This window comes from Cydia splendana, chromosome 14 (genome assembly GCF_910591565.1).
Source record: "Cydia splendana chromosome 14, ilCydSple1.2, whole genome shotgun sequence".
NCBI lineage: Eukaryota > Metazoa > Arthropoda > Insecta > Lepidoptera > Tortricidae > Cydia > Cydia splendana.
The window spans coordinates 13,483,411-13,499,536 of record NC_085973.1 but is presented as its reverse complement, the minus strand read 5'-3'; the positions used below and the strand labels follow the sequence as shown (position 1 = coordinate 13,499,536).

Below are 16,126 nucleotides of genomic sequence, written 5' to 3'. Positions count from 1 at the left end.
TCTGTGAAACCTTATCGTGCTGAATGTAGACGAAGGCTGAACATTTGTTTGCAATGGTTACCTCCCCGTCGCAGTTATATCTAATAAGAAAGTCATAAAGCTCGCTACCAGAAATGGAACGTCTCATGCGAAATATACATAAAGTCTCCAAGTAAGCAGTAAAACCCCGTGCGGCTCTAAATGATTCCCTCGCAAAAAGCAAAAAGTGCCACAAGCAAATTCACAAGTTTACTGCGACAACTGAATGTCCCTTGATATAGAAACATACTGTGCTCCCAAATAAAAGGTCAAAACTTTTACAATAGGGGGAAAGAAAAGCTATAGACCACATGCTACCCATTCAAACTCTTCCTATGGCGAAAAAAGTAAATTTGTTTTATTAGTAGCAAAGAGGGCCATAAAAAAGAAATATCCCTGAGTCTATCACCTCGATCGTGGAAGGAACGGCCACTCGTGAAGGCTATAATCAAAGTTTCTCGGTGTCGGCGAGTTTTCCTTTCTCTAAACACGATGTTGTAACACGAAAAAGGCTGGAAAAATGCCGTCGGCAAAATTCCGTGAGACTGCCGGCCGCTCGCTTGTTGTTTTAACTCCTCTCTTCTTTGTGACGCTATTAAGGAAAATTCACTAGCTAGGTAAATCAGAGAACTTGCGATTTTCGTATAAAGAATTCATGGGACAAAATCTCGGCTCACTATGTTTTTTTACGGCGGGAACAGCCGCGGTTTTTACGTTACGCACTTTCCCGCCATTGACGCTCCCGGCGCGCCGTAATATGCAAATGTATTCGCTTGTCTTTGTCAATTACACTTACCGCGTGTCATAATACAAGGGCGGCTCTTGATCCTGTCACGTAACAAAGGAATCCATTACGTTTCCTGGTGATTAGTTTAATTGTGCAATTAAAGTAATCATATTCGACGCTTTTAAATACATATATAATATTGCGGGTGTTTACTGAAAAGTATACCTATACAATTATACATGTGGCTGTAGCATCAACTGTATGTTTAATTGCATAACGTGACAAGCATAATCAACGTGACACCACACGTCATTAGCTCTATTTAATAATTAACATTTGAAATACGTAGAAGCACTTCGTATTGATTGCGTCGCTATAAATATTGGCAATGCAAATCAACGTTAAATTCCTAACAAAAGCCATTATGGAAAAATAATTCGCTTTCGGATTGCGCCACTCGATTTTTCCTTAGTAAAAATCTTATAAGCGGAAAAAAGGCGAGAAAAGCAGGCCGTAAATCTACTTACGTAGGAAGTGGCGAATAATTAACGAAATGGACCAATCGAAGGCATTAGTTGGGAGTGAAGTTATGCGAGCGTTCCCGGCTAAGTGCCGTTAAAAGAAACTTAGACGTGGGCCTAATTGTTCTCTGCTTAATTCTGATTGTTTCCGAGCGCAAAACAGTTCTGTTCACGTCAGTACAACGACTCGCGTTCCAAGTATATTAATCCGATAATTACTTGAGAACAATCTTTCTGGAACTTGCTCTGCCAACTCTAGCGTACAAAGGAAAGTGTGGCCGAACTTTTTATGAAGAAACAAAGCCTCTCTATAAGTATTTATTATAACCACAGACGCACACATCTTGTGTATAAAACGTGTTTACTTTAAAGTTTCTGATTCAATTATTACACTGAAGATAAAAATATGACCCAGTTCTCTAAGACCGTATTATTTCCACGTCATAAGTCAAATAGGTACATGTTGTCGTTAATTTTTCCTGACTAATCGGTTCATAAATATTAATTAACTAAAAGAGCCGAGACATCTTTATAATTAACTGTTTTCTTTTATCACATATAAATGCCTGTGTTTGCATTATTGGATCTCTTATTTACTCCGACTGGAATCCAAGATAAGTAAGTAAGTACACGTGTTGAATACGCGTGGGTCGTCTTCTTAGGTTCACGGAATATACGTGCCCAGCAACACTACAGATTAATTAGGTACTTAATAAGGGCCGGGCAGGTATTTCATTATTAAATAGAATTTTCTAACTTACCACTTACATATTCATTTGGTTTGTTGCGAGCGAGAAGCTTAAAGAAAATAACCTTGTGACTAATAATTTGGCCAATTCGTTTGTAAAATACTGATTATAAATTAATAGTATTAAAACATATTCATTAGATTGAATCACTTTTTAAAGATGAAAACTCGGGCCCGATATTATAAAGAATAACGTGTCTATAATTGCTTTCTTACTTTTGAATGTATTTTAAGTCAATGTTTATTTGTATTAATTAGTTTGAAACTGATTCTTGGAAAAAAGCGTTTTAACGTGGATTATGTAGGTAGTATTTCTTTCAAATTCTTCTTCATTTATTCATTCTTGCCGTTATGCAACCGTTGTTTCTTTGCGCAAAGTTTCGGTAAAGGTCCGGATTAAAAATCCACCAACAAAACATTGTACCAAAACGTGTGACGACTTCGAGCGACGTGAACGATGTTTACGAAAATATGCACAAGCAAATTAAAGCGTATGTCGAAGCAAGCAACGCGAAAATCCAATCTTTCATCAATAAAAGGACTTCAAAAGGGCTTAAATCGAAATGTGGAAATTCATTTGCAGGTACCCCGAGACGTGTGTCAGAATATCAGCACGTGCTCTCCCGGTGACGTGGTGAAAATTAGTTCCGATTCCCTGGCCGCACCAATCTGGCGATATACCTATTCAGATATGAAAACTTCATACTAATATAAAACCGATTCGATTAGATGTCCAAAACGTTGGAATTCATTTTTACAAAAACTGCCTTAATACCTAAAAAGGTATACGTTAATAGCTAGAAAGCAAAAAAAAATGAATTAAGAAAAATTAAGTTATAAGGAAATAAATAAAACAAAATTAAATAACTTACCTAACTTTAAAAGTAAAAACTAAATTTAAAAATAAATAAAACTAAACTTAAAATAAATAACTATTAACTATTCCCCTGCGGCTTTGTGTCGCCATAGATGCTGGCAGTATTTCCTCGCTGTATCGCAATACTTATTCTTTGTCCGAGGAAGCTGCCAGCTCTACGCTCACCAGTTATAAGGTGTCGACATGTTAACGGTGATATATTAAAAACTCAGAATGATTTTAATGTCTAAGACCATTTCGTATATATTATTATTGTATCAAATAGAAATGTAATTATCTTTAGCGATTAAGTGATCTCGAAAAATAAACACATGTAAGACATTTTGTTTTCCTGTGAAAGATTTCGACGTTATGTGTTGAAATGCTTTTAGATTATAATTTATAGGCAGCTCGCTTCCAAAGCTACATGAACATGGCGTGATTTCGTCATGAATATGAGCAATCCAATATGTTTTCAACATTGGTACGTCAAAAGAATGTTTGAGAATAAGGCCCCCGGTTTTTAATAAACACGCGGTTTCACTTGGTAGGTAGGTACTCTAGAAACTGAAATTTCTATTTCATCGTCGTCTGAGCTAGGATTGACAGACTCAAATGGATTTGGGTATAGGATAGGTATGAACTATCGCTGTGCCTCTGAGAATATAAATTGGATTATTTAAAAGGATTTGAAAATAATAAACGTTAAAATTAAACTAGATTCGTGTTTTATTACTCTCAAGGTTTAAGAAAATAAGCTTAGCTCTTGTTTGTCTGTCATAATTATAATTTTTATTCAACTGATCAAAAGTTAACAAGCAGCGATCTAAATGTTAGAAGATAATGTTCGGCCTTGAACAGTTTGGTTTGTTTATTATTCTTTAAATTTTTCTGATTTAACCTGCTTTATTATTTGGTCATAGCGTTTAACTAATGTTAAAATGAATGATTTCTGTCTAGTACTTACTTGAATATTAGAAAATATAATATTCTTGTGTTAATAAAACTATGTTTTTAAATCCAACTATTTCAATCTACGTAAGAAATAAAATAATTCAATCATAAGAAATTAACAAAATGATGTACAGACAAAAAGTTATTTTTGGCTAAAAAATAAAACATAATTTTGTTGAATGATCTCATGAGTTCGAATTTCTACGAAATAACAATACCTACCAGGTACAAATAATTTAGTTTTGTTTGACACAACCCTGTTAAAAATGATAATGTTCGTAAATGCTCTTAATTCTTGTTTTCTACTTCAAAACAGTAACGTTTTTGGTTGTAGAAATGGCACTTTTGACACTGGCAGATCGTATCGCTGTGACATCTTATAAACACTGTTCGAATTGAGCCGATAAATTAAAACATCGTCATTTTCTCAAGTATACCAGCCTACACGGAAAATTACGACAATAATTTACAATATTACAGTAACAAAACTATTTTACAGTTAATATTTAACCAATGGCATTCTAATGTAAATGACAAGTCTAATTAATGACACATACACATTTACGAAACAATTATTTGCAGTAACCAGCAATAGTTCAGTGGAGCAGTGTTTATCCACTACAATGCATATTTCTGACGTTCGGAATATTAATGCCCCCTTTAATATTTATGTTGTGCACGAATTTACATAATCATGGGCTCTGTATACTCGTGCCACAGTAAATGTTTAAGCAGTACGAATACATAGGCTTCATTATTAAGCAGTCAGGATCGACAGGCAGACACCGCGTTGCTTCTCATATTATCTGACAGCAGCGTCGAGTAGAATAGGTTATGCGCGTATGAGATGGTTTAGATGCTGGTTTGAGTTAAAGTGATACTTACTTTAACAAACAAAAGGAAACCGGCGCGTAAAGTGGGAACTGAGAGTTTTGCACGTACTGTCAGCAGCAGAAGTTGCTAAGCGCGCGAAGTGTTCAAAATTACCTTGACGCGCTCTTATTCTCTTAACAATAAAGTCGCGTCAAGATCATTTTGAACACCTCGCCCGCTTAGCAACTATTGCTGCTGACTGTACGATACAAATAAATTGATGTATAAAGTCAAGGTACTGACTGATTATGTATTTCTTCTGTTCCCGCACACTTTCGCCAATGAACTATTATTCCAATGAATTTCGCTCGAGGTAATATTTCGATGACTTTTATTTCAGTGTGCTTTTTCAATATTGAATCAATTTGAATTTGCGGTTGTGTTGTTTTTGTTCGATTGTTTATAAATCGGCTTGTTTGTACAATTGGTGTTTATTTTTTCAATAATCTCGTTGGTTTCTATTTTAAATATAAGTGAACAGTTGTAATTTTATAAAATATTTTTTTAATTATTTCTTAACAACCTAATAAAACATATTTTCAGTACCATAATCTACTCTTTATAATCTTGGTAATAATGAAACTGAGTCCAAAATATAGTCGATACTCATTAAAGAATCTAGGGTACCGCGATTCACCTAACGCTAGACTAGACGATCACAAGGCCAAATTTTAGGGGCAAATCTAAAGTAGGGTTAAAATAGCGTACGATTAGTTTAATTAAGTGGGATCGGAACTGACAGAGTTTGGAAAATTCTTGAGAAATTTAAATATAGAACATACCTACCTAATTAAAGCCTGACCATTAATATACCTATGATCACGCGCCATGTTGCGGAATTTCACTAGAATTTTTTTTTTCTGTACTATACTGAACTTGCACCCTATGAGAATACCAGCGCCCTCTTGACAATGATCATATATTACTGGTCAGGCTTTACGATTAAAGGGTTAGGTACCTACATGTATGTATTACAAACAGGTTAAAGACGTGTATTGTTTCCAGCACTTCGACTGCCGTAACCACGTGCGCGTGATTCAGCCCATGGGCGACGGCTCCCGGCTCTACGTGTGTGGCACCAACGCCCACAGCCCTAAGGACTGGGTTTTATATGTGAGTACATTTACTATAAATTAAAATTAAAATCATTTATTGCTATTTGGGTCCATAGTTTATTCTTTTAGAGACTATCCTAGAGTCTGTGCGGAAATAGATGAGTCGTGGAATGTAAGGAAGCCCATACATTCTACTACTTTTCTCTTTCCGCACAGACTCTATACAGGACATATAACTTTTCGCTGCCATACAGGTGAGGTAAGATTAGTTTACTCAAACTGTAAATAATCGAGTGGTTGAGTGTTAATGAGATTGAGGATATTACATGCTTAATATTCAGATGATTACCACTATTTTACTCGTGATTTTAAAAGATCTAAGATACGTAGTTATTTTATTGCTGGTTCTCGTGAGGAATAAAGTAAGACTCTTCATGCGGCTTATCATCTAGTAGTGTTTACTGACTACTTAAATCAAAAGCAATTTGGGAAGCAAATAAAGCGGTCCTTGAAATATTGCTGAAAGAAAGATAACGAACTTTCACTTTAAATTTAATAATTAGTAACTTGAAGAGCAATGCGCAGTAGCTATTATCTAAAGAGCCGCAACTTGAACTGATCCCAACGAGCCTTGGACACACGCCAGCGACGCAACAGATCCCCAACAGGTTCCAACACACATCTGTCTTACAGATGTGTATCTAAATAGATGTACCAAGTGCCGTGCAAATATTAAATGAAAAGTGTTTAAGTAAAAAACTGTTATACGAGTATAGGTAGGTACTGATTTCTAAGCAAATGGAATATATCATTTGGCGACGGTATTTTAGTGATGAGTAGTTATAGATGTTTAGATAATTGTCTTTTTCAATTTAAAACATTTTAATACGAGAGACCGAGCAAAATATTGGTTATTAAATATTCTGTTCTTTTTTCCTGAATACAAAGAGGAACAAGGTTTTTTATTCATTTCACGGTTTTAAAAACACTTGGGGTGTAAGTGTATTCCAAAATATGCCATTACACATTTTGATCGTATGACTATCGGATTGTATATTGATGTATCAGATTATCAACAGGTGAGCAAGTAAAAAATTAATAAGCTGACCATATAACAACAAACCAGCTAGAAATAAAATATGTCACCCACTAGTTCCTTGTGCAAGAACTAGACCGCTCCCCGAGTGTAGATTCCGCGCGAGTGGTGCTAGATGCATCTGTGACTACGGAGAAACGAGAACCGCGACAAATTTCACGGGCAGTGATTCCAAACGATGCTATAAGACGAGCACGGATTTTTCTCCCACGTCAGAGCGGAAATTTCTACCCGAACGACTCCGTTAAAACCCCCGCTTCCAATGATCTTACGTGTGAACGTATTTTTCCTTCATAAACATTTTAAAAATGGAGTCTCTAAAGTCTCTGATGAATAGATATTACTCCCTGAATACGTGAGTGCTTTATCATCGCAGATAAGTAGACTTATTTCCATATTATTATTTTAAAAGTCATAAAACCTTTTTACAATAGGTATCGAAAGCATACCGCAATAAATTCTCGTGCCCTCACCTTCCCTGCACTTGACTTTCATATAATTTTATGATGTATCGGCGCCCGTTTTGACCCTTCACGCGCTTTATCGCTTTAAGACCTACAACAGTTTTATCTCATTGCAAATTTTCGGTTTAAATAGCCTTTATGTCCATGGGGTGATTTTATAGAGCATAAAACGTAGTAACGAAAGGGTTAAGTGTATCCGGTTTGACTTACTTCCTCCAGCCGGCTTTCCATTCGTGATAAGAATACACTCAAATGACGACATTTTCAACGGCTTCCGATATGATGCAATACACGACATGGACGAGTACTAAAGTGCAAATGCGATATCAAAAACGTGAGGCTACATTTGATGTCGCTTTTTAGGGTTCCGTACCCAAAGGGTAACAATGGGACCCGATAACTAAGACTCCGCTGTCCGTCTGTCTGTCTGTCTGTCACCAGGCTGTATCTCATGAACCGTGATAACTAGGCAGTTGAAGTTTTCACAGATGATGTATTTCTGTTGCCGCTATAACAATAAATACTAAAAACAGAATATATTAAATATTTAAGTGGAACTACCATACAACAAACGTGATTTTTTGCCGTTTTTTGCGTAATGGTACGGAACCCTTCGTGCGCGAGTCCGACTCGAACTTGGCCGGTTTTTTTAATTTGTTACATGGCCAAAATATGCGGGTTCTATTTGCCCAATTTTTACAAAATGTTACATATATTATGTCACGTAAGCTTTCTATGACTTCATGAATTTCGGAGAGCAAAATCTAAAAGGTTTTCAATGATAAGGACGCTTTTTTGGTCTTCTTCTTTCTTTAAAATGACGATAAACTTGTCAAATTGACCCTCGTATTTAATACCTAAATATTATGTAATACCTAAATCTAAATAAATTTCTTCTATTCAATTAAATTCTATTGATATATAGGTACGAACGTCAAGAAACAAAGAAACATATTCGATTTCATCCCCAACCCAATGAAATTAGCAGCAATAAAAGTGTAAATCTCGCTCGCCCATTTGTGGAACGCATTTGCGATAGATTTCACCACGATTTTCTTCCACTATGATATATACCGTGCCACATTTCAGCAATAGAGATAAATCCTATTATAAGTCAAAAATTGAAAATATATTACTCGACGTGGGGAGGGTTGTTCGTTTCGATACTTGCCGGGGCAGCCTTTGTACAGAGCAGCCTGTCAAAACAGAGATAGTCCCAATTCTGACGCGACGATGAAACCGTCTTGATTTTACCATAAATTGGTTTAGTTAATTCATAGTTATGTTAATTGACTGCTGTCATATCGTCGTTATATGGCGGAAAATCAATTGTACCTTCTGTTATGTTATTGCGGTTTATCAAAGTAACGCACATTCGTGACTGGTTTTTGATTAACGTGTGAGGTAACGTTGGAAACGTAATTAGAAATTAATGCTTTGAATATGAAATATATAGGTACCATCGCTCACACTGTTAACTGACAGTTCGTAAACCTTATTACAAAAGGCATAAGGTCCACCGATGGACAATTAAGAGTGTTGTGTTATAGTAGCGGTGCGACCATAGAACTAATCTCACCAGCTTGCCTAAAGGTGACAGTCCATTTCCAACCGCAGCTGCACTACTGTCAATTTTACTATGGAAATTGACAGTAACAGCGACGCGTTCAGTACTAGTAGCGCAGCTGCGGTCAGAAATGGAATGTTACCCTTACTCTCAGCCAGTTAAGATCCACAAGCTACCTACCTACAGCTCAAGGAGAAAAGGAAAGATGAATTAGCTCCAGCTTGCTTACGAATATTTATGACAAGCCGTCACTTGCGTATTCATATAACTAATTAATCTAATTACTTATTATTAGTAAACAAACACATTTGGTTACAATTACAATAGTATCGCCTAACTATTCTAATATTACAAAGTAATCGGTAAAAAATGTGTTTACCTATATTATGAAACATAGTAACATCACTCAAATTGCTATAAACAAACAAATGGCGTAAGCTTGAAACTCGACGTCTGTAATTTACATTTAAGTAAGTTTGTAAAGTCATGAAAGAGCAATCGTAGACAAAAGTTATTGGCTCATCCAATAAGTCTTTTAGCTCCGTAATAAAATAAAAACAGAGCTATTTCAAAGACTAAATCGTAAAACTTTATTACACTTCAATTCGCACAAATGCTACAAATGTAAAAATAATTCGCAACACTATTTGACTGAAATAATTGGGTGGTATAAAGTAAATAGAGTGTGCATAATCTGTGTTTTGAGTTATGCGTTCACTCCCTTTCGAGGAGGGCGCGTCAGTTTCAAAAATTGAGTGAATTCACATGTGGGTACGCGATTGGTACAAACGACATAGTCCAGCGTCTGACTGCATAACGATTAAGTTCGTACAATCATGTTTTATATTTATACGAAATAATTCTTGAAAAAAAGATAGATTTTTGCGTGCGGTATTTTTTTACTGTTGTTTAATTGGCTTTTAATTAGTAGATCTGTACGAGTGCCAGAAAAGCTTGCGCGATAAACTAAAGTCTAGACAAGGTTTATTTTTATTTTACGGTTTTCTATTTTTTGAGTAAATACCTAAGGATTTAATGATAAGAATTTATCCCATAAGATACATGTAGATTATAGTGATATAATAATACATGTTTGCAGATATGGATTAAAGCAATCTATCGATTCTTAACACGGTAGCACTATAATCCGTCCTATCGGCCTTCATCTACGCCAATTTTTAACTTATGACATATGCAATCACGCGGGCGGACCCTGAATCATAGCGGCGTAGACTACCCGCACCGCTGCAAAACCACCCGAGCGACTCATATTTGCAGTAACCACCAATATATCTGTTACAAATGGCTGTTTGCGATTGGACGGTTATTGGAAACAAATGACAGTATTCTGCGCGTTTCTGATATTACCTTTTTATATATTTTTTCCTCTCGGTGTAATGAATTTATTGTTTACCATTTGTAAAACAAGTGAGCGGAAGCGACAGGAAATTTCAATGTATTTTTAGTCAATAAATAACTGTTTCATAAGGAAACCGAGCCTCGGAAATCAGGAAGAAGGGCAAATAAAGGTTATAAAATTAGGTATAAATAGTCTCCAGGATAAGTATTTATTTCAAATCTAGTTATCGTCGGCTTAAGTCGCAAATTATAAAAATATTAGGTTTACGACTTTAAGTATTGTTGTCCAACGTAGCAATTACTAATTTCCTTGAAATGGAGTTATGAGGTTTGCGACTTAAGCCGACGTTATGTCTTAGTAAAGCAGTTCCAAAAATGTACATTATATTTTTCTTGGATAACATTAATTATTAATTAACTAAGAAGCGCTGGCTGGACGTCGTGATAGCGGACATGGAAGAGAACAATCTCACGCCTGAGGAAGCCGAAGACCGGGCAAAGTGGAGAACATTGAGCAGGAAAGCGGACCCGGGCGCTAGGCCGGGAAAACGCTAGGTTGAAGAAGAAGAACATTAATCAATTAAACCAAAAAGAATAATGATTATCTCTTTGCAATCTCCAAATGGTTGACGAACAAAGACCGAGCGCTAAAGATCGCACACTTCATCAGGCAGTGTTTTATTATTGTTTCAGTTCATTTGGTTCCGGGGAGAGGGACTGATCGAACCTTTCAATTTAAATGGAAACAATCAATAAGCTCGGCTTATCGCATTTTGTTCCAATAAGATAAATGCGCGAGTTTTAAATCTGCCGTAGGTACAAATCGTTGTATTGTTGGTAAAGAGGACATAAACAAATGAATGATGGGGTCTTTTCAGATTGTATGGGATTGTATTGCCTATTTATCTTCGCATGTTTTGCGTATTTTCCCCTTGTTTACTCATTCTGTTAATTTGAAGGTCAAAACAAAAATACTTTCACGGTTTATTCTATTTTAAAATCTGTTTTGGTATTTTTAGTTTTGTCTGCAAATCAATTTATAGGTACCTAAGTTTAAAGCATCTACGGTATGGATACTTACTCTTTCCGAACTTCAAATAGTTCTGTAAGTTTGGTACTGTACAAATTAATTACACTTTCGGTGTTTGCTAACCAAAATTTATTATTGCTGCACTCTCCATTTTAATGTACATACCTAGCTATGAAAGTTATATTTCTAACCGTAAAATCCCGAAGAGTGCAAAAAAATAATAGGTAAGTATAAAAAATCAAGCAGTAGTAATCTTATTACAATTTAAGAAATATTTAAAGTAACATAAATAATTACGTAATCCCACTCGAAAATAACGGCTGATAATAAACATGTAGGTACAACTATGTTTGACTCAGTTGAATATTATTAATTACTTTAGAATTCATGTCAATTGTTCGCATATTTCACAAACAATAAATTTCAATCCTATATTTCAAACTACTCTCTAGCATTGAAACATTGTATACGGTTATCTAAAATCCACAGTCGTATTTCACAGGCAATACTCGTACCGCTAGTCAGAGTCGCAGGTGCAATACCTATCCCACTCGGAATTAGGAGCCAATATCGCGCACGCTTTACGACTGTTGCTTTGTAGTTCCATTATAGTTTTATATCCCACAGTTTTAATGACAATTGGCGACTTCGTTAATCCTTTATACTTGCCTGGAATTGTTGTTTATACATAAACAACATTGTATCGTAAAGTTCGCTGAGACTTACAAAGTTTTCAAAGTTTTCCAGCTTCAGGGCTGTGCATACCTACGTAACTCGCGCTTTTCGATCACAAAAAAAACTTCAATAAAACAGAAACAACACAATAGTTCTGGAAGCTGTTTAAATATGTATGCCGCAGGTAAGCCAGGCCTGTACCCAACTTCCCGTCATACTCGTATCTGCCAGCTAACAAAACTCTGCTTATTTCTATTTTGGGAATGCAGAATGAGCCAGTGTGTGCAAGTGATACGGGCTGTCAAAACTTGGTGTACTCTAACTTTGAGGGAATTCTGATTATGCCGACTTGCGTCTCGTGGGATCTTGGTGCTTTAGAGGAATACTTAACTTTGTGATGTAATGTAAAGATTGATCTACCGCACAGATTTTTTAAGTCTTTTCTATAAATACTTATTCAGAGTAATCAATAAACTAAAGAACTGAAATATTAATGAAGTTGACGTACTAACAGATTTAAAATACAGGGACTAGAGATCGTTTAGTTGTTATTAAGAACGATGGAAGGTAGGGTATTCCCTTTAAATATTTAATATATTTTTATTAATAATGTCGCCCTGTCACCCTAGTATTCAGCATTATTAGAAATTCTCTTCTAAATTACGTAGTTACGTACCTAAATGTAAGTTCATCTTCCGTCATTATAATCGCACACATAAGATATCTTAGACAACAAAGCAAAGCATCGTTATGAATTCAGATCGCTCCCCTGTTATTACTTATTAGCTGATAGTGACAACGTTGTCAAAACTTTGTCGCTCGTAGCGATCTACAATTTGAGGTCCCTACTGTGTTTGAAAGTTTAATTCTGTACACGCAGTGACAGGCAGCTCCCTTAATACACTGTAACAATTATCTAACTCCAATATGACTTGTGCTTACAATAGGTATAGACTTTGACAAAATTAATCAGCCTTGTAATTCTCTTCGAAATTAGGTGTAGGTACCTCCTTATCCTGCTAATTTAATGTGTAGAAGATTACAACATTTGAATTCGTAATTATAGCACTATATCAAAACCACTTCCAGATGAATTTCCCAGTGGACTATTTCGGTTTTATTTCGCTGGTATTCCTAGGGCAGGCTTCTTTTCTTCGCGACACGCTGGTGCGACGGGCAATGAGGTCATCTTAAGAATTCAGACGGGTCTCTTGTGAAATGGGCTATTTTTGCAGTTAAAACTTTCAAAAAATAGTGAAGATTTAACGTGCTAGGTTACAAGTAATTACGTGCAAGGTTCACGTAGCCGTTAATTTAGCCTTCATTGCAGCTAATGCAATTTATGGCGAATCCTACTTTTAGTTCGAGGGCGTGTAATTACTTTCCTTGTTTTTTATTTATAAGGAATAGAAGAGAAGGATTTAATTAAATGCTGTGACATTTTTATTTTCCTTTATCAAAACAAAATACAATCTAATTTGTTTATTTGTACCTACATCACAGATAAAACAGTCCAAACCTATAGGTAGATTTGGCGTCGTGTCGCCAAAATAATTTTTAGCTTGTAAGATTTTACTATTGTATATATGTTAGTTTGTAAGGTATGTATCTATGGGCCATAGTTGCCTGATAATAAATGATATTTGATATTTGATATTTGATTTGATATATCCAAGTTTAGGAACTATCATTTAATCTTTATCCACTCTTCGTTTATAAAATTATTGTACTTACGATAATATTCGTACCGTACAATCAGCATCAATAAAAGGTAGCGAGTAAAATAACGTGACAAAAGTATACTGCCACCCTTTAATAGTTTTACAAATAAGTACATACCTATAAAATCATATCTCTTTAAATAAAGCTACATATTGGAGAATAGTACATTGTAGGAGAGGACGGAAAATCGCTAAAAGATGGACGAGTGCGTTTGAGGGCCGACACGTTAGTGGAGGCCCTCAAATAATACGAGTCCATCTTTAGCGTTTCCGGCCGAGGCATTACATAGTGCTTTTCACGACTACTGCGAGGAAATAAGAATACATTTGCATAACTATAAGTACTAGCCCGCGATTTCTCTGGTAGCAAATTACTAGCCACTGCCTGTGCTGTCTCTTGAATTTCGGTAGGCGTCAGCGTAAGAATATCATTTTCTTCACTAAACTCTAAATCATAATTAGATTCCAAAAAAAGTAAGACAATGTTGCCACTTTTTACTAGCGCGTCTTGTATTTATGTAAAAATAAGTAAGTAATAGTACTTTTTTAAATCATAGGAGTAAAATTACCAATAAATAAATTATCTTAGCGTGCTTATTTATAAATAGGAATTTACTATTTTACAAACAAATTAATTAAATTAATTAAGAGTGGCAACATTTTTTGGAATCTAATTATGATTTAGAGTATAGAAGAACTCATTTTTATAGCGAGCGTAGATACGTGTTTCTAGTATTTTTAGTCAAACACAATTTACACTATCCAATTCAGTAAGTATTTTCAGATCCCGCCTTTTTTACTTTTTTATCACTTTTAAGAGGCGTTTTTCTGTTATTTGCTTCAAACCCACTCTAAACTTAGAAGCGTTTTTGCTAAAAAAAACACAAACCGCTATAAAAGTAAAAAAACGCCTTAAGCGTGAACTGAATGGATAATTGTAAAAAAATGAACTGAATGGTTTTGACATTTCTTTTTTTTTTTAGTCAAGAAATTGGTCCTATAAATAATCTAATTTTATATTTGAAGGTAAAAGTTGCGCCAAAAAAGACCTTTTATTGATTTTTATGTTTTAAATGATACTCATTGCTATAGCGAACCGTCACCAATGACAGATGATGATAACAATGAAACATTGTAGTAGTGGTGGTTCAGGTGCTACAGCTATTGCCTACTTTCCAGCTTGGTTTTAGACCATCTATTGCCACATTTCCGAACAGTGGCGTGAAAAAATAGATAATTCTGACGCGCAGTCTCGTCCGCTACTATTATACTGTACTAGCATACATAAACAATGGCAACATTCAGTAAAAACAACAGCCATTCGTTGTAACAAGTCATCATTATCCCCGCTGTTCACACAAAAACTGAATGAAATTTCCGTTGTTCAGCTTGCGCAGCATTTACAGCGACTTTCTCCAAAGTTTCTTGCGCCTGATATACGTATTCACATTGTATCGGGAAGCCATTGTCGTATTTCATGGACGTATCTCCAGGTGCCAACTACGAGCATCTCATGTCCGCTGTTTTACATTGTAAAACTGCTCGTTTAAAATATATTTTGCACTTCATGTTTGCATAGTGGCATTTTTCACTATATACTTTTTTGTTAAAGATGGGTTTGAGCTGATATTTTTAAATGTTACCTATATAGTAGCCTATATTGTGTCCCACTGATGGGCAAAGGCCTCCCCTGTCTTTAGGTATGGCTATATACCTGAGTGGTTGCCCTCACGTTGTATTCATTATTACAGGCCAATTTAAACGGAAACTGACATCAGAATGATATTTGAATCATTATTTAGTTATCCTGCATTTCTCTCGTACTTGTCCGTACATGTATTGGCGCGGGCAAGACGCACGATAACTAAATAACATGTTCAAACATCATTCTGATGTCAGTATACGTTCGAATGCTCCTGTTAGTAAGAGTTAAGAGTTATACGCTAGACCATTCAACTACTTTATTTATATTGATGTGTTCTTTCTCTGTCACGTGTTTAACGGTTGTTTCTTTATTTTAAACTTTGTTGTTTTCCTCGCTCGGTTAATAGAAGTGCAAGTATTTTGTAAGCTAGGTAATCTAAAAGTTATCTTTCTTTTATGCGAAGTTGCGACTATGAAAGGAAACTAACGGAAAGAAGACAGACGACGGCCCGATTCGAACTTTAAGATACGTCAAATATTACGGCTAGATACGATATGGATTAGATATGTCAGTGTCAAAAGTGATGTTTTTGTTTGAAGAAACGTCACTTTTTGACACTGACATATCTAATCCATATCGTATCTAGCCGTAATATTTGACGTATCTTAAAGTTCGAATCGGGCAGAGAGGGCGTCGTGTCATTAGTTAGGTTCTTTTTTTTCTAATCTCCACTCCTGCGAATGAAGTACAGTCTGATATAAATATTCGTTATAGGAAGGTATTGATGTGACCGCAATAAAACCAGTAATGGAACGTT

At 35.6% G+C, this 16,126-nt stretch overlaps 2 protein-coding genes across 4 annotated transcripts in view; one reads left to right on the top strand and one right to left on the bottom strand.

Annotated features, from left to right (window-relative positions):
- Positions 1-16,126, bottom strand: part of LOC134796759 (brachyurin-like) — a 519,833-nt gene that overhangs the window by 376,049 nt on the left and 127,658 nt on the right. The window lies entirely within an intron of this gene.
- The window catches only part of LOC134796701 (semaphorin-2A), a 415,353-nt gene that overhangs the window by 365,716 nt on the left and 33,511 nt on the right, over positions 1-16,126 (top strand). For all 3 annotated transcript variants that reach the window (XM_063768875.1, XM_063768874.1, XM_063768873.1), the window contains one exon: positions 5,703-5,810. In XM_063768875.1, the coding sequence (XP_063624945.1) occupies positions 5,703-5,810 (108 nt within the window). The remainder of the gene's footprint in view (positions 1-5,702; positions 5,811-16,126) is intronic.